Genomic DNA, 22,853 nt, shown 5'->3' with positions numbered 1-22,853 from the left:
GGTCGCTGATCCCCCGCTTCCTTCTCCGTATTCCACCTACCTTTTAATAGAGAGTTTTAGCAGGGCTAAACGCGGTAACCTACGGGATGCCTGGCAACGGTAGCAACGGCAGCGCGTTACCGTATTTACCCTACGGCTGTCCGGCTGCGCTGAAAATGTCCAATGGAGAGTTTTAGCCGTACCGTACGGTAAACACGGCAAATGCGGCAACTTATACCGTACGTCTCAACGTTTATAGATACTTTTTTAGTTCCATAAATCCTCGCAGCGCCCGTAGGGAGCAGGCGGCCTGTCGCCGTCCCCGCCACCGCGGCGCTGCAATCGCGTGTTGAGCGGGGAGAGCGAGAGTCGTCTGCTAGCGTGCAGCGTTTTGCACGAGCACTCGCATTCGAATCATCGCTGCGCGACTGCTGTTGTTTGTTTGCGGCTCTTGCCCGGAGGTATTACATAACATATGTGTGCTTAGCGCGTTTTCGAACTTAAGAGTGGTATTCTGAGCAGTGTCACGAGCGGCCGTTTTGTACGGGCAATGACGAAATGCATGCTTCGATTCTGCTTCTCGTGAGATGAACCTTGGTACTTCGATAGATTCGGATTATGCGCCGAACCAGTTTTTTTCGACTGGCTGTTGTGTTACGCATTTAGCGCAAAGTTACTTTTACGTTTTATTACAGCAATACTGGCGCAAATAAAACCCTCCGCTGTCTCGCTACGGCTGCTTTCCCGAAAGCCGCGAGTTCGGTACCGGTGTCGGCGAAACGCAAGAGTAACTCAAGGCCCTTGGCATTTAAATAGAAAAATGTTATTCGCAAACCAACTAAACATCGTTGTTGACAAATTTGCTGTCAACTAATTTGTCAGACAAGCTTCACCTTCTTTCGCTCTCTTTGAGCTCTAACGACGCTGCTATTTTCCAAGCACTTTGCTCGCGCAAAGAAGTGCATGCGCGTCACTAAATAAAAGTAAATTAATTGAGCTGTGAACACCTCAGCATGCTGTGGTCAACCAACACCATTCGTGCCTTTGTTTTTTACAAGAGAACCCAGCACGTTCCAAAACAGGTCGCCGAACAACTCGTTCTTTCTAGCCTGTTTTATAGTGCCCTCTACTGCGCTTACACAGGCAAACATCTTTTCGGAATGGTACATCTTTTCGTCCTCGTGATGCAGTGGCACGGATCAGCCGCTTTCTCAGCACACTTACTGCCACAGGCACCTTTTACTTCGGTCGTGTCGATGATGCCCTCCGCTTCAAACATTTTGCCAAGCTGGTGCACATAGCACATATTTCTTTGTCTGCACTTGTCAAAGCAGCGCAGTCTTTGTGATAGAGCGTACTTCTAGCATTTTGGGCCACGCTACTGCAGCTGGCGACATCGAAGTCAGAGCAACCGCGGCAAAATTGCTTTGTGTGCACGATATGCAAAATTGCCTCTACATCTTTCACAGAAAAAACCTGAATGTCAGTATCCCACTTGTCCAACAGTCTTCCATTTGCTTGGACAGCATAGGTCAGGTCCTCACGAAATGCGACACTTTTCAGAATGGTGTAAACGCTTTCCTTCATCCCGGCGTCGTTAAGGACAACCTCTTTGTATTTTCCCGCCTCCTCCTCAAGGGCCGCCATTCTCCAGTTTCTCGGAAGCTGTATCGACGAGCTCTTTTCCACAATCTGTGCGAAATCAATCCCTTGCACGGGATCAGACAATGCTTAAGGAATTTCTAGGTGGGACTTCCCAAATGTGGCAACAGCAGGGGCCGCGTTGACAGGTACAGCCGGGCACGAAGCAAGTTGGCATCGTCGCGCTTCGATCGAAAGCTGCTTCACGGCCAGCAGCGTCTGTTGTTCTGAGTGTACGATGGGGACCACGTGTTCGCAGAGCGCACAGGAACACAAATGGACAAAAAAAAAAGGCAACGAAAAACACGAGCACGGGCTAAGTAGTAACTGCAGGACAGGAGCCGCGCGCGCGTCGGCGACGCGCAAGCCTCGACTGCAGCGCCCTCTCACAGCCCGGGTACAAGCGGCGCCCGCTTTCAGAGGAGGAGTTATGGAACTAAAAAAGTATCTATAAACGTTGGTACGTCTAACGTGGCTATAGACAAGCCTGGCAACGATAGGAATGACGACGCGTTGCCGTATTTGCCATATAAAACTGTGCTCTTCTTTTTATTCGGTACAAAACTCGGGAAGTGCTAGTAATTACTTTCGAGCACGCCGCTCGCACATTATTCGCGGCGGTTAGTGAAGGTTTAGTGCGCTTCGTATCGTGAAAGCACGTTCGGACGGTCAGCCGTGCTGACTCGGCTGTTGCAGCGCGCGCGCGGCTTACTTCGGTAACGCCGGTTGTTATCGCGAGATGGCGCTGCGAACGACGCGCTCGACCGTTGTTAGCACTAACATTGGCGAGGCTCGTACTGTGATCGACCAGCCTTATATATCCCGTCCGACGGCGCCGCGCTGTGCTACGCGGAGCTATGGTGGCTAGCCACCATAGCGGAGCGTTCTTAAAAGTGCGTGCAGAGCAGCAGCACACGCCCAAGTTTTGGGGCGGCTGCGCCACGCGTTAACGCGAGGCAGATCGTATCTCGCTTTTTGCTGCGCTTGCGACCCGAGCGAGACGCGCCCAGATGCTGTTATTATACGGGGCGCTCACCGTCGGCGTTATTGTCGGGAATGGCTGCGATTCAGGTGTCTGCGTGTGTGAGCGTGGTTTGTCGCTTCTGGCCATGTGCGCGTACTGGAGGACCTGTGTGGCTTGCACGTCCGCCCTACCGCGCTTTGCCGATCGCTTGCTATAGTATTTGAGGCTAAGCCTAGCAGCATTCTTATCGCGGCGAACATTAGTCTGCCGTAGCCGGTATGGAGGCTGTTCATCCGCGGGCGCAGGAGCGCCCAGTTCTATGTTTGTCTTCGGAACAGGCCGGTAATGCAAGCTGGATAAAAATGGATTTAGAAGTTGTTCTTCAAATCGCTAGCACTCGTTTATCGCAGGTGCCGCAGGTTCCGCTTCTCCTCTGTCTTTTTTAAAAGCACGTCTGTAGCCCGATGCGGCAGACATGGTTCCCATGAAGTGGGCTGTTCTGTCGGCGGATGATGTTTGTGGCCTGCCTTTTTGTCGGTGGCGGTGCCTTGAGCTGATCCCCTTTTCTCCTTGTGTCGTTTCAGCAGCAGCTGCCTGAAGAGAGAAGAGAGAGAGAGACAGGGGAGAGGAGGAGAGGCATCGTCTTCACCGGCGGCGGCCGCTGTCCACCGCCGATGGGGAGCCATGGGGAAAGGGGGAAGCCGGGCGGCTGACGCGCGCCACTTGGACCTTCCTGTGCCGCCGGCCATCCGCCGCCGGTGAGTGTGGTGTGTGCGTATGTGGGGTCCCATGGTCGGCCGCATTGCACGTTTGGTTTCGTGCACGTTTGGTTTCGTGCACGTTTGGTTTCGTGCACGTTTGGTTTCGTGCACGTCTGGTTTCGTGCACGTCTGGTTTCGTGCATTTATCAAGAGGGAATCGTGGCGCTGCGATCGTCCATCCACTCCAGGAAGTGCGTGGAAGTGCGAACTTTATACTCGGCTGCTTGCCTTGTACAGTTAGTTGGCCGAAGGCGTGGCACTGAATTGTGGAAATAACCTTGGCACTTTGCTTGCTTGAACAAACCTTCCACGAGAGGGCCGCCGCGGTGGCCCAGTGGTAATGGTGCTCGCGGCTGCTGGCCCGAAAGACGCGGGTTCGATCCCGGCCGCGGCGGTTGAATTTCTTTGGAGGAGAAATTCTAGAGGCCCGTGCACTGTGCGATATCAGCGCACGTTAAAGAACCCCAGGTGGTCGAAATTTCCGGAGCCCTCTACTGCGGCGTCTCTCATAACCTGAGTCGCTTTGGGACGTTAAACCCCATAAACCAACCAACCAAACCTTCCACGAGAGACCTCTTCAGAAATCGTTGCGTATTGCTGTCTCGGCCGCATATTTCGATGGAAGCAAAATACTAATAGCGTCCCCGTGTGCTGTGCGATGCCGGACCCCAGATGTGGTTAAAACCGACCCGGAGTGCTCCGCCGCTCCCTTTCTTCTAGCCCGTTTGCAGTGGGCGTGAAAGTCGGCGTGCGTTACCGTTCTTGTGCATTTTGCGGGTCCCTCGAATACGAAGGGGAACAACCAGTTAGCGCGAAGAGATTAATGTTTTGGCTGTATTCCTCTACTGCGGCTAAACACGACGTAAGGGAAAAAAACTAGTCGGAAAAGACGGAAAAAATTGTGCTTGTCAAACATAAGTGTAAAGTAATCGGTGTTTGCCAAATCACAAATCGATCAAAATTTGTTCGCTGCACTCCTACGCGACACTTGCCTCTGCTTTAGAGCGTTTTCCGCCAGAAACTCTGATCAGCATCGTTAATGGGAGGCTGTGATGCTATTGCGTTTGCATGAATGGCTTAACACTGAAAAGCACAGTGGGAAAGACCGTTTATGATAGCGATATTTTACTCGTGCGCAGTGCGGCTGTCAGCTCCTGACCTTTGCCGCTTCGAGAGAAACCGCAACCGGAGCCGCTTTCGAAAAATGCTTTTTGAGTCAGTCGAGATCGACTCGAGTCCATTGTGATGGGACGAGTGACTCGTGATGTCGCATCGCATCCGGCTTGATCATAACGGAAATGTTCCCTTTTCTCTCTCTCTCTCTTACCGTGGATGAAGGCAGCTTGAGAGCTGAGTGAGAGAGACGCGTTTGCCGGTGAAACAAAGCCATGACTTCGGCGGTAAGCAGGCTTCGCCGCATCGTGTGTGTTGGCGCAGTGAAGTGTGATTTACAGGTGCGTTGACAAGCAGGAGCCGCTGCCGAAAACGCGGTGCGTGTGTGTGTGTGTGTGAGAGAGAGTGAGAGGGACTGTTTCTTTGTCTTTATTTTACCGCTGCTTTGTTTTTTTGTTTTTTTGTCGGCTCCTCGGAGCAGCCATCTTCGTTAGCTAGCTCTTATGACCGTACCCAGTAACGGATCCCGTGTAGCCTCACTGTTTCGATTTCATTCCGGTCGAGCGTGAACGGGCCCTTCCCTCTGCGCAGGCGGCGTCCCGGCTGAACCCTGGAGCTTCCCCTGGAGCGGCGCATGTCGCTGAGCGGCGGCGGCGGTGGCGGCGGGGGCCAGCCGCCGTCGGGCGTCGGCGGCGGCGGCGACTGCTACGGGGCCCCCCCGACGAGCAGCGGCGGGGCCCCGATGCAGAACGGTGCCTACTCGTGGGTCGGGCCCCCGGCGGCGCTGAGCCAGAAGAGCTGGCCGCCGGGCTACCAGGCAAGCCTGACCAACCTGTTCCTCAAGAAGAACCCGCTCCACTTCGGCACGGGCATCTCGCAACTGGCCGCGGCCTCCTCCTACCTGGAGAAGATGTCCTCGCTGGGCGCCGCCGAACACCACCACAAGTGCCCTCACCCGGACGCCAAGGACAAGCCGTACCCGTGCGACCTCTGCCACAAGTACCTGACCATCTGCAACACGCTGCGGGACCAGCCCAGGCCCGCGGCGCACGGGGCGGCCGGCGCGGGGGGGCCGGGTGGAGGGCCCCCGCCGCCGGGCATCGGGGGGGCGCCGCCCTCCCTGGCGGCCCTGGGCCCCGCGGCGGCCGAGCGCGGCAAGGGGGGACCGCTGCTGGGCTCCTCCTCGTCTGCGTCGTCGCAGCCGCCGCCCGGACCGCCGCCGCAGCAGCAGCAGCCCGGTGCGGCAGCGGCGCTGGCGCCCGCGTCGCTGCTGGAGCGCACCAATGGGCACGGGGGCCACCATGGCGGACACCACGGGGGCGGGGGGGCTCCCCGGCCCCGGCCGCCGCCCACCAAGCAGTTCCTGTGTCCGGTGTGCCACAAGTACTTCACCCAGAAGGGCAACCTGAAGACGCACATGATGATCCACACTGGCGAGAAGCCCTACTCGTGCCAGGTGTGCGGCAAGAGCTTCACTCAGAAGGGCAACGTGGACACGCACATGAAGATCCATACGGGCGAGAAGGACTTTGGCTGCGAGGCGTGCGGGAAACGCTTTACCCAGAAAGGAAACCTGAAAACCCACGTGCGGAGCGTGCACACGAAGGAGAAGCCCTTCGCGTGCGGCGTCTGCGGCAAGTGCTTCTCGCAGAAGGGCAACATGCAGACGCACATGCGCACGCACAACAAGGAGGACCGTTTTCCGTGTACTCTCTGCGGCAAAACGTTCTCCCAGAAGGGGAACCTCAAGACGCACATGCAGCGTCACACGGGACAGCTGCCGCCCCGGCGCTACGGCTCCCGGGGCTCGCGCGCCACCCAAGCTGTCACCGGGGGTCTCCTTCATCGGCCACACCTGGCCGCCGCCGCCGCAGCCTTTGCCTCACTCGCCTCCACGTCTGCCCAGCAGCAACAACAGGGCTCATCGCCCAAGCCGCACACCGCCGGAGGAGACAAGTCGCCCGCGCGGGGCAGTGGGCCACCCACGCCACTCAGCCCCGACCTGCGCCGTGGGCCCTCCGAAGACGCCTCCCCAGGCCCCCCCGGAACGGGGCCCGATCCACCGCGACCCTTCTACTCGGCGCCGCCGACGCCGGCGCCAGCGCCACCTCCGCACTCGCCACGGTGGCTGGTGCATCCGCGCCACTACGACGGCGGGTTCCAGGCGCCTCCTTACCCGTCGTCGCTGCACCACCCACCGCTGGCATCGCGGCTCGCCCTTCTGGGCGCCGGCTCACCGCAGCACCAGTCGCACAGCGGCGCCGCTTCGCCCGAGGACAAGGCCCAGCACCTGGGCTCGGGAAACCCTGGCGGGGGCGACTCGTTCCACTCGCCAGCCAACCCAGACTTCTCGCAGCTGCTCGAGTGAGCCGCCGCTGAGGACACTCCGTGAGGAAACACAAGAAGCCCGCGCCGCGCCCCCTTCCTCCGGTGACCACCCGGGGCGTGGCCGGACCTGCTCAACAACAATCGCCACCCGCCCGCACTACTCCTCTTCTTCGGACCAGGGTTTCTCTCCTCCTCTCCGGCCCTCGCGCTGCTTGGTGCCCTTGCCCACCACCACTCGACAACTGTACATACTGCTGCAACGTGCCCTCCCCTCACTTCATTGTACCTGTTCTTTTTTGCCTCTGCCCCTCCCTGGCCTCTCTTGTGTTGGCCGTATCATCCTTGGGTTCTCCATTGAGCAACCTCCTCCTCGTTTACTTGAAGTGCACGGGGGTCATTCCCGTCACGCCTGCCAGCTCACACCGTGGTCCCCTTCTTACTCTGCCCATCTAAATCTTGACTGTCAGCACGCTCACTGTATGGTGCGAGGGTCTCAATTACATTGCAGCTGTCGTCCTCTGGGGACAGCTGAGAGAAGTGGGTGCCTCACATGCCCCAACTTTTTTTTTTTTTTTTTTCTGCGGGTTTCACTGTGGGGACCGACAGTTTTACACAGGAGCTTAGGGGTGAGAAACCTTTGGAACTACACACGCAGCGGGGCAATCAATTTTTTGGCCGGGGGCACTGCTTCCCTGGCTTTCAGTAGCCGAATCATTCACTTCTAGTGTCAATTCTGTGAAGCACTTGCCAAATTGTTAGGCTTCTTTTTTTTTCTTCTTCTTTTTTGTCTCACAAGCGCCAACCTATCCTGAAACAGGGGTGCTCCGTCTTATCTTTCTGTCCACCACAATTGAGTCGCGATCCGCGAGGTGTTGTGTGTGAAGGCAGAACAAACAACAAAAAAAAAGGTGTCTGTGATCGTTTTTTCTTCTCTTCACTGTCACAACATTTCCCACCCTTCTACACTCATATTGCCTATATTTTTCAAAAGGTGCCAGGGTACATTCAGCCTTGTTAGTCTCCTGTTTTTTTTTTTAAGTTCAATTCTCAGCACATCCATTTCCCCCAAGTTAAAACTTGTGTGTGGCAAAGCAGTCTCTGCTTTTGTGTTGTTTGTGATTTTGAGGAGCTTGATTTGATGGTCAAGTATAATCCTTGGCTGCCCCATTGGGCATGCTTGTTTTGCACCGGCTTCTTTTGCTCACTGAAAGACAAATCTTTCCAAATTTTAATGCTTAGAACATGAAGGTGGATGAACTATAGGTGTGTTCCAGCTATGGGCACATATGGAGAGTTCTTGGGCATTGGCCAGTGGAATGTTCGTGCCACAGAATGTGCCACATGTGCTGTAGCTACTAGGACATGCATATAGTGGGGCCATTGCTATGTCCTATTGACGTAGACTGGAGTGAAGGATGGACGTTTTGTTTGGCTGAATCAGATATATCGCGGATTTCTTGCTGATGCCGCTAATCACAGGCTGTGCATATCCTCAACTTGCAACACAATGTGCTGAGCTTCTCGAAGCTCCACTGTTTAATCTTTGATGTGTGCGTTTGTTGTTACCCTGCCACTCAGAACATTGCTTGCCACACACAAGGGCCGGCTTGTCCCATCTGTCGGATTTGATTTTTTTTTCACACGGGCTTGTGTGCTGCTCACGCTCTCTGTGTCGCTGTTGTCTCGTCGGTTGTTGTCTGCACATGCGCTGCTACAATAACTTCTAAACCGCAGCGCTTTTCTCGTTTTTTTTTTTTCTAATTTGCTCCTCCCTCCCCCTGTTCTCGCCTGCAGGACCCCTCGCCACATCATGGCAGTCCGTCGAGTCACGTTGTTGGTTCTTTCAGTTTGGCTTAACTTCGTCTTGCTTTTTGGATTTCCCCAGATGTGCCAGTTTGTGATCCTTTTCCCGGTTTTCAGATTATTGTTTTTGTGATCCTTTTCCCGGTTTTCAGATTATTGTTTCATTTCTTTTCTTTTCTGCTCGCCAAACACACTCAATATGGTGCTCTCATGTTTCTCATTGTGTCCTGCATACGTACTTTTCGATCTCAAGAAGTTGTGGCACAGACTATGTCCTTTGTTTCTGCGTACTAGTTCTTGCCATGCTTCCTTCCTTTAGTTTCCTTCTCTCTTTCTCTCTCTTTTTTTTTTTTTCAGTCCCTGCATCACAGCTGTGGCTTCATTCTCTCTATTTGATTTATGTACATACAAATTTCTTTTATCATGGTTGTTGTCGTCCGAAGCCAGTTTACCTTTTCTTTTCTTTGCATCATATCATTCTTTCGAAATCTCACACATGGCGGGATGGAAGATGACTGCCGTGTTTATGACCACGTCTCCCGTCGTAGCTGAATTCAGTGTTCCGTACATGTCACTGTCAGTGTGCATATTGGAGGAAACGAGGAGAAGTGGTGAAGATCAAAAAAAAAAATAATAATATCGTAAGATATATACATATATATATATATTTACATATAGATTACATCTCATTGTTTTATGTGGCCCATTGTCTGTATTATCACTGTGTGTGCTTCATATCCTTTGTTTTCCTGTCACCTTCTCTCTTGGAAGCAGTTTGTCAGGCTTCAGTAGCTTTTATTTTACTTTCACCCATGCTTTGTGCCCATCTCTGCTTTCTTCCAAAGGCTGCCTGTGACTGCCTGCTCGGCCCGATATATAATTGTGCTACCAGGGGGAGCTCTATAAAGTGTTCCACGGCATACTACACTAGCTGTTTTTCTTGGCAGGCTAAAGTGATGTTTGGTAAGGATATATGATAGGGCATGCAGTAGGAAAATGTCATTTCTCCCTGGTTCTGAAGATTAGTAGCTTAAGGCACTGATTAACCAGCAAATTAACAAGGCGTTACTAGTGTATATTCTGGCTAGAAAGATCAGCTATGGGCAGTTTGCGTATGAAAACATAAAACGCACCTGCCACTGTGCTATATACAGGTGCCACAGCCTTTATCTGTCTACCTGTTTTTTCCTTTCATTTTGTTTTTCCCTAGTTTTCTGTGTTTTTTCGTGTGTGTTTTTCTTCCCTTATTTCCATCGTAGCTGCATTTTCAACGCATCAGCCTGCCTCTGTTTTCTCCCTAATTTACTCTTTCATTATTTTTTCTTCCTGCTTGCATATTGATGATGACCATCACATGAAACAACTCTTTCAGGTAATCGCAGCTGTCTGTGCAATATGAAAATGCGTAATTCTGTCATCGTGCTATCCTCTCCCCTGCTATATATCCCAGCGGCTATTCTTGGAACTGTGATTGGTCCTGATTGGAAGGCTGGGTTAATTGACATTGCAGAGTTCCGACTTGATTATAAAGTGGAATTGGCTTGTGAGATTGGTTCGGAGACAGAATGAAAAGGGGAGCTTAAAATAGCAAGAAAGAAGACGAAAAGATTGCACCTAATTATACAGACTGTTGATATCTTAGGAATGAGCCCGAGCTGCTAGAAGAAAAGTGACAAGTACATTAGGGGGAAAGAAAAAAAAAAAGCCTCAGTCCTGTAATATCATCCTTGGCTAAGAGTGCCTCATGTTTCTTCAGCATATAGGCCGTTTGCATTGGCGATCACACGGCAGTAAAGCTTGAATACAATGTAATTTTGGCATGAGGAAGTCCTTGGGGGCTTGCTTTCGTTTTCTTGCTTGTGCACTCTAAAGAGTGCTTGGTATTCTGCAGTTAAAGTGACAAGGCTGCACCAGAAACTGATTTTTTTGTCTTCTAATACACTAGAAGATCCATTTACCGTATTTACTCGATTCCAGCATGCACCTTTTTTTTTTCCGAAAAAAAAACGCCAAAAAATGACATGCGCGTTAGAATAGAGTACAAAAACTAAACTACGCCAGCAGCACCCTATTGTGATGGGCATAACAAAAATGCCGGCTTGGTACTTCCTGCGCATGCATCTATATTATCAGTATCTCATACCGCTGTGTTAGACGCCGAGAGGCCTTGTGAGCATCTTAGGTGTTCCGTCAGAAAGGCGCGGACCTGGACTTAGCAAACATGGAAACATTGGTTGCGGAGATGCGCTGAGTTCGCTACCACACCGGGGTTAAAAAAAAAAAAACATGACCTTGCGTGGTGCAAAGGCTTCCAAGCGCACACTGGCACAGCCGGGCAACCCTGTACCGAGCACGCAATTGCCGTGGCTGATGCTCCCGTCCAGGGCGCACGTGTTTTGGCACTCTGCCAGGTCGCTGGACCCCGCCATGATGTCATCGGAGCGCAACATAGTGGCGCGCTGCCAAGGTCTGCACTGCGGACAGCGACGAGGGCGCAAAGGAACGAGCTTAGAGAAGCTAATGCTTTAAAATAAGGCGATTTTTGTACACAGGAAACTGGCGGCGTCACGTGCATATTTCTTTATCGAAACATGAAAATCTGGTGCGCGTTAAAATCAAAGTCGCAGCACTTTTTTCTTATTGTGATCTTGAAAACAGGTGTGCGTTTCAATCAATGGCGTGTTGGAATCGAGTAAATATCGTAAAAGGCTCTGTTGTGAAATTGAAACCAGGAGCACAGATTCATGATTGACTTCCCATTTGAAGGGCAACTTTGGTGGTTTATCGAGGTTCGCGTATTTTAATAAGACCATTAGTATGTATTCTCCTGTTTGGCCTGTTTTTTTTTTTCTATGATTTCTTGCTGCCATGTGGCACTTCATTTCTGAGCAAATCGATGTTAAAGTTAGCTTTTTTTTTTCCAAGCTCATTTCAGTTTACTTCTGAGAACAATACTGCGTTTTGGATGCCACAACGTTGTTATCCTCACATTGATACCTGGTTGCAGTTCCATGAACGAAAATTTTCAGGCTTGTATTTGGCCAGTTTAGACATTTCATCGTTCTAGTTGCCCTTTCACTCGTTGAACTGGTGTGCAAAAATTTCTCACTTAATCATCATTACATCACATGAGGCACTGCCCCTGCCCAGGCAGCCAAGATTTGGTTTTGATTTTCTTTGTTTTTTTTCCAAACGGTTTGTTATAAAAAACAGAGGGGTCTGTACGAAATGCGTGTTCATGAACTCAAAATGTTCAAAAATCCCAGAGAGTTGCCTTTTAAGTGAAACCTTTTTTTGTTTTTTCTTTCAGTCGGAATTTTCATGGAGGCTTATGGGGATTTGTGCAGTAATTCTCTCAAATCAAAAAAAGTTTCTCTAGAGGTTTAGTTATAACTCTGCTCAATAAAATTGGCAGCCCTAAGCACGAGGATTTCTGGTAGATTTGTCAACAGTGCACTTTCTAATTTAAAAAAAATTAAAAATTCGGCCATTAAATTCACATGGTGGCTGGGTTTAAGCAAACTCTACATTTTACATATGGTTTAGGATAAGTGTAATGCAACGTCACTGTTGTTCAGACAGTTTACTGAAAATTTATTTTGCAACTTGCCATCTAATACAGGAAGTTAAATTGCAAAAAAAGAAAAGCTATAATGTTTATGTACTCAGTGTAAATGTGCAGTGATTTGACTGACATCGAAAAAAGAAATTCTGCTGAATGGCCAAGCCCCTGTAATAGGCATTTAACAGTCTCTGATGAAACAGTGCATTTCACACAGCAGCTGACACTTGATGAGAGCTCTGGGTCTCGCTAGTTGAGGATATACCAAGAAGCACTTTTTAGCTTGTCCAATTTTCGCGTGGTAGCTCAGCATTGCTGTTGCCGTAATTGTGTTGGCGTTGGGAGGGGGTTGGGGGGGGGGGGGGTTGTAGTTTAGGCGGCCGGAATTGGCGTTTAGCGGTTTAGCCAAGACAAGAAAATGACTAAGCTTCATTGCGTAAAAGGCTGTAGTTTGAGCTCCATCCGTCGATACACCATTTTTGTGTGTGTGTGTGTACGGAAAGTCTGCTGTGACATGCACGAGCAGCAGCTGGTTTTGAATTGCATGGACTTTTTCTCGCATTGTGGCACCTTTTGTAAGCACCTTTCCTCCTCTCTTGCCCATGCTTTTGCACTTGTGCGTTGTCTCCTTCCTCTGTGATGTCACGTGATACGGAAGGTGGACAGCGACGTCCTTTGAAATGGTTTGGTTGTGCTACCCTGCTGGGCGCGCGGTGGGCTAGCCCAGCGAAGCTGTCGTCTTTTTTTTTTTTCTTTTTTGTCGCCTTTCTTCAACATTTTTGTCCGTTGGTTTCCGGTTCTTAGCGCTCGGCGGAGGAGCGTAACGCAAGAACAGTACAAAAGTCAAGGACAGTTGGTGGCTCCGTTTTTCGAAAGTTGTTTTCCGCCCATTTGCGCTTGCGCCGTGGGAGCACGTGGCACACGAAACTCTCTTGCTGGGCTGCGACGGAGATACAAACAAAACAAACGCTCACAAAAGGTTGTGAGATGAGGATGATGCAAAGTGTAGAAAACACGCACGAACTTATACTGATGTGTGTCCTCTCGGTTACTTCAAGCGAAGTCGTCAGCTGCGCTGCCTGTCGGATGATCCAGTCGCACCTTACAGTTGCCCCGAATGCTCGAGAGTGGACTGTGCACGTCGCTCGCCAGGTTTGTTGAAGCAACTTTCAAGCTGTTGATGCGCAGTCTTTTTTTTTTTTATGTCATGTGTTTCAGTTGTAAAGGGATGAACTTTCAATGGGTCTGTGCATTTCGTGTCTCGGCAAAGCATGCAGAGTCCTCATTGTCACCATCAAATGGGTCCTCCCCGACAGGCGGCGCCCGGCAGTTTTGTCGTCCCTAACCACCAGCGACTTCGATTGAACACGACGTGCGAACGTTTTCTGCACTTGCTCTTAATCTCCGCATGCTTGCTGACTTCTGGAGATCTCTTGGTCACACATAATCACAGACTCATTGAAAATTCTCCCCCTCTCTCTCTTTCACTGTCTGTTTGTTTATGCTTACCACACTGTTTCCTCACCGTGTTATAGTTAATCCCTTGGTTTACGAGTTTTTATCGTGGGCTCGCATGTTTGTGTGCAGTGCCCGGCTGCACTGTGGTGGCGCTTTTTCCTTTTTTTTTTTCCCCACGTGTGACACGAAGAGCACTGAAAGGCCCTGTCGTGATTTTTTCTCTGTGTGTGGGGTCATTGTGGTATTTGTGCAGCGTTTGCTGAGAAACATAAAAGAGGCGTGCTGTATTAGGGTGAGGCACATTTATAGAACGGGCAGTCCAAGTCGGCGATTTCGCCAAGCACGCTATGCTAAGGTCTCATCACGAGGGAAGGTGGTAGTGGTGTGACCGACACTGTTGCCAGAGTTTTTAACAAGCACACAGCAGTCTCTTTTTTTTTTTCCCGCTTCCCCAATTTCCGCCTTTCTCCCTTTTCCGAAAATGAGATGCAAGGGTAAGGAGAGCACTAGCTTAGAGGAGAAAATGCATTCGTGGTGGTGTGGGAGAGCTCCGCAAGTCAATGAGATGCAATACCTGCCTGTGTGGCAGCTCCCGGTGGTGGTGGTGTGATGCGTTCAGCAGCAGTGCATGGTGTGTATAATATGCCTGCCGGACATGTTCCTGCCGCACCCCACAGTGCGACAACAGATGTGTGCGTTGTTGTCACCAACCCGAGTGACTGGACCATGATGTGGTGTTTTGGTGGTGCCGTGCGTCTCCCGCTTTTGGACTGTGCGGTCACGAGCCGGGGAAGCCCCGAGTGATGATGTGTCGCCTTCCTCTCTCGCTGCCGCCATGGGAGGAAAGCAATGGACTCTTTGTATACGTATTTGGGGACACAGAGGTCCAGCAACTGTGCAGGACAGATGGGCGGGGAAACGAGGAAAGAAGGAGTGGAGAGGTGGCTGGAAGAAAGGTGTGAACTGTGAGTTCGCGCCGCGACGAAGCATTGTGTCAAGAGTGTTCGTTCTTTGTCTTTCATATACACACAGTTCTTTTTTTTGCCGGTTACATTTTCCTTCTGTTTCTTTTCTTGACGTTAATGTGGTTGTTGGGTGGACGTCCTAGTAAGACTAGGCTTCTTCCATTGGTTTTTTTTCAGCTATCTTTCCTTCTCAGCGTGACTGTCTTCTCTTTTCCGAAGGTGTGTTGTCTGTCGGAAACGTTTGTAGGGGGACCGCTGCCTTCGCAGCACGCGTTACCCTTGTCCGGCCCGGTGGTCTTCTCAAAGAAGGAAAACGAAACAAAAAATGAAACGTACTGTCAGTAGGCGTCTCTCGTTGTCTCTTGTAGAAGTCGTTGTGGTCTGCGGAGTGATGTGCAACAGTCACCACGGAGTTGGATTCAGTTTCTTTACCCATTCGTTCCTTTCACAGAGTCTACCAAGTCAGAGATAAAATAGCAAGAAAAATGCAAGCAGCGCTTTCTCCTGTTTGTGCTTGTTGCTAGTTTGGGACTAAGTTCTGCTAGTGCTGGAACAGGTAGAAGACTTTCATGAACCGGTGATAACTGACTTTTTTTCTGCTGCTAATGACACTAACTTTAAGGTATTGCACTTTTCATGAGCTTCAACCACTGAGGTACCTAAGGTGTTTTAACTTCTGAACTTCATTTGGAAAACTTCGTGTGAAACTTATTTGGCAGATCTTTCACTTCTTACTTGGTTTACAAAGGTTCACGGGAAGTTTTGCTTTGGTAGTGGTTGGTGACACATCAGTTTTATGTTGTCTACGTGAGTTGGTGACTTAGTAAAATCAAAATTACCTTGAGGCAAAATGATTTCCCCTTTTTCTTCTTTGCTCTCAAAACCTTTACCATATGTGTCTTTTCTTACGTTTCCTTCTGGCACATGCTTCCTTGTTTTACCGTGTGGTATGCAGTAATGATTTCAGAGGATGTTTTTTTTTATATATATATAGTAAGTTTGTGAGGTGTCTAGGGAAAAAAAAAAAAAGAGCGACGCAACAAGAGTTGACCCTCTCTTTTCTTCTTGGTTCGGCAGTTCCTATCGAGCCATGTTCTGTGATAGCCGCAGCAGCCCTGCAGGCGTTTCTTTTTTTTTTTTCAATGCACTGGGCGATGTACAAGTTAGTATTGCCTCGAAGCAGCAAGGCGCCTTGCCTCGCTAGTCGCCAGCTATATTGTGTTCTGTGAAAAAGAAAAGAAGAGAAATGGGCTGCTCGTGATTCATTCCAGTGAAGCTTCTTTTTCCTTCCACCAACCCCTCTTTTCTGGAGAGAGTTTGTTTTTTTTCTTCCCCCAACTTGGCTCAAGAGCTCCCAACTTTGTCAGGCTGCTCAGTCAATCATTGTGAGTGGCCGTGTTGAGCTGTTTTCTTTGCCCGCCGCCTTTTTGAATGACACTATGCAGGGTATAGGTGGTAGAAAGGTGCGTCTCGAAGGAGGAGAGACTTTGCAATCTAGTCTTGTGACGATGCGTTGATTCTCCGCCGGTCCTTGTGGATCGCCCTCCTCTTCTTTGTCTCCCATGCTTTATTATTATTTTTCTTCTTTTTTTTACATTATGTTTTCCCTGGGTATGCACCCATTTTTGATCTCTTACGTTCGGTATGTACCCGTGGTGGCTGACTGGACAGTCTGCAGACAAAACATGAACACTGATGCATTTTTGTCTTGTCTGAGCCTGTTGTGCTGAGAGTGGATAGAATGAATGACAAGTGCGTCAACGAGTGTTTACTATATGCTTGTAGCTCTTGGCTTCTGAAAATTTGTGCTCTTTTTTTCTTCTTATTTTAATGGCATGCATTGCACAGCTGTCGGAGAGCTTTGCAAGAAGGCCAGCCCCGCGTACAAGCCCGCCTACTGCTATCAACAAATGTGCCAACACAGAAAGTGATCAGTTAGTTGATGTCGAGCGGTAGGTCTGAACGGAAACTGGCCACTCATGCGCTGAATGTTGTGCTAAAACTGCTTTATCAATTGACACCTTCTTTTTGGAGGTTAGCGCATAGAGAATTTTTTTTTTCTTTTTTTTTTGCGGAACAGTTGTGGCTATGTAGTTCTGCCAAGGCTTTGTCTGTCTACTAATGCAAATGCTTTAGTTCTTGCAAGTACCTTTCTTTCTTCAGTCTTTCCAAACGCTCGTTTTGTTTGTTGTACGAAGCCCACCGGATAAAAAATAGAATGGTTGTTTAAGAGATATTTCATTTTTATTGGACTGTGCATAGACGTGTTGGTTAGCGATGTAGGTAACATATTGCGCTCTTGTCGTGCACTGAGTGTGTGTTGGTGTAGCAAATAGTAGGTGGTAAGGATGCAACATCGCAGATGTGTGTCGATTTTTGAACATCTCGTGTAGAAAGTGCGCATGGTGCGGCGCGCGGCTCATGGTCGAGCAATGCAAGAGTCTGCCGCCTGTGGCCCAACAGTGTGTGTGTGTGCGTGTCTGTATGTGTGTGGGAAATATGCAATGCTATTGTCAGAAACAAACAACAAAGGCAGGTGTTCTCGAATGGCCCGCCACTAAGCAAGAAGAAGACTGTGATGAAAAAAAAAAAAAAACCAAATGGAGCTGAAAAACGAAGTTCGCATAAAGGGAGAACGTACTTTTTCTGCTTTCTTGGTTTTGCAAATTAAACAAAAAGAAGAGGCGTTCTCTCTTTCCTACCTTTCGCTCCTTCTCAAAAGAGAGCGATTCTTTTTGTGACTCGTGCAGGGCGGCCTAGCCGCCACCATTCTTCTACTTGCTTCTTGCAACCTGTGTGCCGTGTGAGCCTGTCTCTCGTTCTTCTGCGTAATCGTCGCCTCTTTTAGGCTTTCTGAGCGCGGCTTTCTCTCCAGCATTGCATTATCTCTTTCTCTCTGCCGCCTACATCATATCTTTTTCGGGAACGCTCTGTTTTTGTGATGGAGAGTCTGTTCTGTGTACACGTGTATGATGAAAGGAGGAGTTTTTCAAAGTAATGGTGCGTGCAAAAAAGAAACCTGTGACCCCGGTGCGTTGGTGCATGTCAATGTGTGATCGAATCTCGTTATTACTCTGGACCTTTTTCCTTGCCCATTCTTTACACAAGAGTAGAGGAGTGTTTTGAGAAAAAAAAAAAATAATGGACGAGAGTGGGTGAAACGAGAACAGGAATTTGGTTTTGCTGCCTTGCCGCCTTCTCTTCCTTCGAACGATGTTTCCATTGCACTTTTCCCATCTTGGTGACCCCCCCCCCCCTTATTTTGCCTGCGTCCTGCCATCTTCGTACTCCTGCACTGTCGCAGTCTGGGAACAGAAAAAAAAAAAAAGACATTTCTCTCAAGTTTCGCATTTGAATTCACTCGAATGATTTTAAGGCCACCTCAAAAAGCGTTTGACTCTTCTCTGGCAATCTAGTACGAATACATGCAGAGCATAAGTGAGCATGTCAATGGGACATACACAATATAACACAGTGCAAGGAGCCAGAAAGAAATGCTTTTGTTGTGACTGGAACTTGCAATTTTATTGAGCCTCGTAGCACAGGCACGGCTCTAATGTGTCAAAGTAAACTGAGATCATTTTACAGCATTATCTGGACTTCCCATATTGAAAACTGTGCCACTGTCGTAATACGTCATAACTTAAAAACGAAAATTCTAGGTTCTCTCGCTTTAAGTTAGCAGTTGTCTACTCTGTGAACATGAATTGGCAACCTGCTTGCACCGAAGCGACCCTGTACACAAGCCGCATTACTCCCCAATGACTGGAGGTACCGCAGCTTCCCTTCACAGGACGTCGTCCTCCCAATTGGTCCCAGACTGCGGCGTGGCAGAGGAGGGAAGGCCTGTTTGTTTCTCGGGCACGAGTACGCCATGTCATAGCGGCAGCGCTTGAGCGCACGCTTTCTGCGAAATTTGCCGCCATCGGTGGACTCTCAAAGGTTGCCACCAGTTGCGTGTCATCGCGGTGCGTGCCCTGTTACGAAGCGGCTGCTGCTGCCGATATCGGTGACTGCTTTGGTTTGGCTGCCGCACTCCTACAACCCGCCGGGAGCTGGCCGCTTGCCCGCACGCCTTGCCTCACTGGAGGCCCGCCTCCTTTGTCGAGGCTGCTTGGTCCAAGCTCATTAACCGTACCAGTTGTCGAACTGCGTTCCAGGTGCCGCTGTGTACCTGCGACCGGTAACAGATAAACGCGCCGCTTATGTGTCACCTAAAGCGACTGTTGGCAGCGTTCTGCCATGCCATTTTTTATTTTTTTTCAGGCAGCTCAGAATAGTTCTGCCCAGAAGGGATGGCACGATTCGTAAACTCCGAATTTCGGACCAATAGGCACATTGTTTTTGTTGTTTTTTTCCGTATACAAAGGCTGCCAGTAGTTCGGCAACTGGTACTGAAAGAGCTCAAGGGCAGTGTGCGGTTGGTGGCCAGTTCCTGCGCTGCTGCCCTCCATCTTGCTCTCTCTCTCTACTTCTGTCGTTTGTGTGCTTTGATGTTGCCGCTCGCGATAACTTTCTCCCCCGCGACTCTTTGGCTGTTCTCATAGTCTCCCCATCCCTCTCCTCCACGCGGAAAAACTCATTTCGAATAAACTTTTTTTTTAGTTGAAGTCTGGAATTTGGTGTTGGTGTGTGTGCTCACTCGTTTCGGACTTTCTCGCAGAGACCGACAGGGTACCGTGCACTGCTGAAAACTTGGCGCTGGTTTTCTTTCCGCAGGGAGATTGTGAGGTTGCGATCGACCTTCTGAGCTTTATGCAGCACTAAAACATGACTGGATTTAAGCGAGCAGCATCCAGTGCATTTCCCGACGAGTTATAACTGACTAGTTCTCTTTGAAAAAATCTTTCAGCTGATCCTCGTTGGACCGAATGCGTTAGCAGCCAAACGTTTGTTATTTCCGAGGTTGACACACTGAAGCTCATTATATCTGAAGTAACACACGAGTTAGTTATGTCCGAGGTTAACACAGAAGTCCGTTTTATCCGACGTTAACTCGCGAAAGTTTGTTATATCAAATGTTAACGTAAGAAATACCGTTACATCTGAGGTGTCATCCTGTTAAGACTATTGATTGCTACCAAAAATCTGGTTGCCTACTCGACCATGGAAGCAGTGCCTGGCGGGTCATGCCTCGGCAGTGTCATCCACTGTCAGACGGGTAAACCACACGTAGACTGCTTACAAGATAGTGGCGGCTACATGCTCATTGTACGCGGTGGCAGCGGCGACGCGCACTTCTAGAACTCGCTGGCTTGGCCGGCTCGGATCGTCTGGCAGGTCGTGCCTCGACTTTCCTTCTGGGAGCAAGCTGGTCAGCTCTCTACAGTTGGGTTAAAGGGTCCTCGTGACCCTGACACTATCAGTTCCCAGAATAAGGATAATCTGGGAAGGAGGGAGGGGTTCATTAGGGGGAGGGGATGATCCCCTCTCGCATCATCTAGACTGCGCAGTCGGTATTAGTAGACACCTTTAGCATACCGTGTTACCGGTACCGGAGTACCGGGAGCCCGCGCGCAGCCAATGAGCATGCGCAAACCTCTTTGATGTTGCCAGATGGCGCCATGTACCCGGCAGCTACGCGCGCGCCTGCAGCATCGGGACCAATCGGCGCGTGCTCAGCGGCGGTGGGCGGGCTCCCGGTACTCCGGTAACGGTTACGTTAATACGGTACACTGTATGCTAAAGGTGTCTAGTGTCTGCCTGCGCCGCCGTTGCCGCCACCTCATGAGCACGAGTGCAACCGATTCGTTTATTTCTGTGGCAATACTAAGTTCGTAGACCTTGCACTGGCTACTGACAGATAGGCAGTTACCACTTCCGCTTGCACAGACCCGTATAATGCTAGTGCATTAATAATAGCCTAAGCGTTGTGAAGGTTTAGGCAGTGCTTCCAGCAGTCCCACCGCGGTGGCTCAGTGATTATGGCGCTCGGCTTCGGACCCGCAAGACGCGGGTTCGATCAGGGCCGCGGCAGTCGAATTTCGATGGAGGCGAAATTCTAGAGGCCCATGTGTGCGATGTCAGTCAGGGTCACGGTGTGGTCAGGGTCCATGGGAGCTGCGGCCATGGGAGCTGCGTGACGTCAGAAAGAGGCGTCACGGCAATGGCATTCCTTCGCTGGTGACGTAAAGAGCGTGGCATGACGTGCTGCGCGCGGATTCGTGCGAAAGCTCGGTACTGCAGGTCGCCGCGAGGCGCGCAAGCGTGAATTTTTAAAATTATATTGTAAATTATCGGTTCGCTTTCGAGGTCTAGTACGCGGTAGGAGTACCCGGTGGCCTGTGATAATGCAAGAGTATCATAGGCAACCTCGAACGCCCTTTTCAGGGCCCCTTTAAATCTGCAGTGAAGCTCCGCCCACATTCAGCCTCCGCGCAAAAAAAAAAAAAAAACTGAGCTCTAGAATTTTGATACATGAATTATTTGATATAGTCAAACATTAAAAAGCTGATTTCGTTTACTGTTGCGGTTGGCCAGCGCAGTAATACAGGACGCCGCGGCCCAGAGTTAGCAACTGCTGCTTTTAAGGTGTATCATACTAAAATTTAAATCCTGAAAATAAAATATATCACAAGTATGCACCGTAGCTGTCGTTTTAATAGAACTTATGTTTCCTTACATTCATTTGCGATCCCGCTGTGTTTGAATGTGAATTCCTGAGGAGGGCCCGGGGTAATTAACGTCCCTTTCAAGACAGATACGGTTACCATTGCATGGCGCTTGTCTAAAGGAGCCTCAAAGATAATGCCGTAAGCACATGTCCCAGCAGACAGCCAAGACAGTCGTGCGAGTGAGCCGAACACGTTATCTTGAAACCTGCGACAGGAAGACTGACGAGTGGTGGGAGTGATTCGAGTGGTCTGAATCATTCACCTTGTCCTTATCATCAAGTGAGCTCAGAAAATAAAGATAGTACACATTTGTTGCGGTGCTCGGTGCGATTATCAGCCTCACATCTCCGATTACACATGACAAGGCGAAACACCTTCAAGGTGTTGCTGCAGATTACCTTAGCTTTGCTGCGGCTTCGAGCCAAGCGAGTGCCGCACTTATCAAGAACGGCCATTCATCTAGACAAGGGGTAAAACTATATCCTCCCACCTGGAGCCTAAATAAGCCTTGACATGCTTTCGGGTGCTTGTAAGAGGAGCTGAAGACGACATCTGCAAAAAGGACTGCGCTCCTATCTTGAGAAGGCACTTGAAACCTTGATCCTGCCATTCTCCGAGTAACGTATGCGCATGCAGGTCCATCCGTGTATACCCGTAGAAACCAATTGACGTATAGTTTTCGATATTGAGCAATACTCTCACGCTGGCCGTAGCGATATATTGCGCGACGGATGGGGTTTGATTACCAAAACTCCTCCTGTGAAAAACAAAAGAAAAAAAGAGCTATTTTACAGTCGAGCTGCAATTCCAAGGAAGCAACAATTTCACTTTGTTCTGGCTAATTACACCACAGCTTTGTTGCTCAATAAATTTTAAACTTAGTGAATGTTCACTACGACAGCGACTTGAGGACACAAAGCGTGCGAGTCAAACTCCTTCACGGTTGGTCTGGTTGATCATGTGGCTTGCTTCTGATCCGATGGAGAGACTGCAGAGTCATTACAACGAGCTATCGACACGGTACACACTTTCGTGCAGGGGAACGGCCTTGCGCGTTCACCGGCTGAGCTGGAACTCTTAGTTATTAGGAACAAACAAGCCTCACAGGCAAATTCGACCCACGGGAACCCATCGATTTGCACATTAGCAACCATCCGACTCCTGGTAGCCCCGATCAGTGTTCTTGACATGTTGATTCAGAATAATACCCACAACACGGAAGCGATATGCTGGCTACGCGCACCAGATAGGCGGGCTGGTGAGTCGCATTACAACCTGTCGCAGGGGCATGAGAGAAGCCGACCTGTACAGGATCATGCAGTCCTTCATGATAAGTAGAATTACGTACGCCTGCCCGTACTATCATCTGCGTCGCAGGGTCGAAGATAATTAGAACAGCATAAGGCGGCCCTTGGCCTGCCGGCATGCGCCGACTCAGACCGACTGCTGCAGTTGGGAATTTTTAACACGCTCGCTGAGCTAATCAAAGCACATAAAGACGACACCCGCTTGTCGCGCACCGTTGCGGAACGCGTAATTCTCGACAAACTCCACACTACCTCGTTAAAGAGGTGTGTGCAACATCGCATTTATCGGCCGACATTACTAGCAGGCTATGTTAAACCAGTAGCAAGAACATGCATATGCTGCCAGGCAGACACGACG

General features: G+C 49.9%; 1 protein-coding gene across 2 annotated transcripts in view; it reads left to right on the top strand.

Moving 5' to 3' along the window:
• The window catches only part of LOC149363726 (uncharacterized), a 79,931-nt gene extending 60,739 nt beyond the window's left edge, over positions 1-19,192 (top strand). The window contains exons 2-3 of one of the 2 annotated variants that reach the window (XM_089573681.1): positions 3,169-3,342; positions 5,050-19,192. In XM_089573681.1, coding sequence (XP_089429807.1) covers positions 5,093-6,826 — 1,734 coding nt within the window. In that variant the 5' untranslated portion in view covers positions 3,169-3,342; positions 5,050-5,092 and the 3' untranslated portion in view covers positions 6,827-19,192. The remainder of the gene's footprint in view (positions 1-3,168; positions 3,343-5,049) is intronic. The other variant, XM_089573680.1, reaches the window with a different exon arrangement.
• Positions 19,193-22,853: the final 3,661 nt, after the last annotated feature.

This window comes from Amblyomma mixtum, chromosome 2, assembly GCF_055824585.1.
Source record: "Amblyomma mixtum isolate Tamu chromosome 2, ASM5582458v1, whole genome shotgun sequence".
NCBI classification, from domain to species: domain Eukaryota; kingdom Metazoa; phylum Arthropoda; class Arachnida; order Ixodida; family Ixodidae; genus Amblyomma; species Amblyomma mixtum.
The sequence above is the reverse complement of the archived record's forward strand: the minus strand, read 5'-3'. Positions and strand labels throughout refer to the sequence as shown.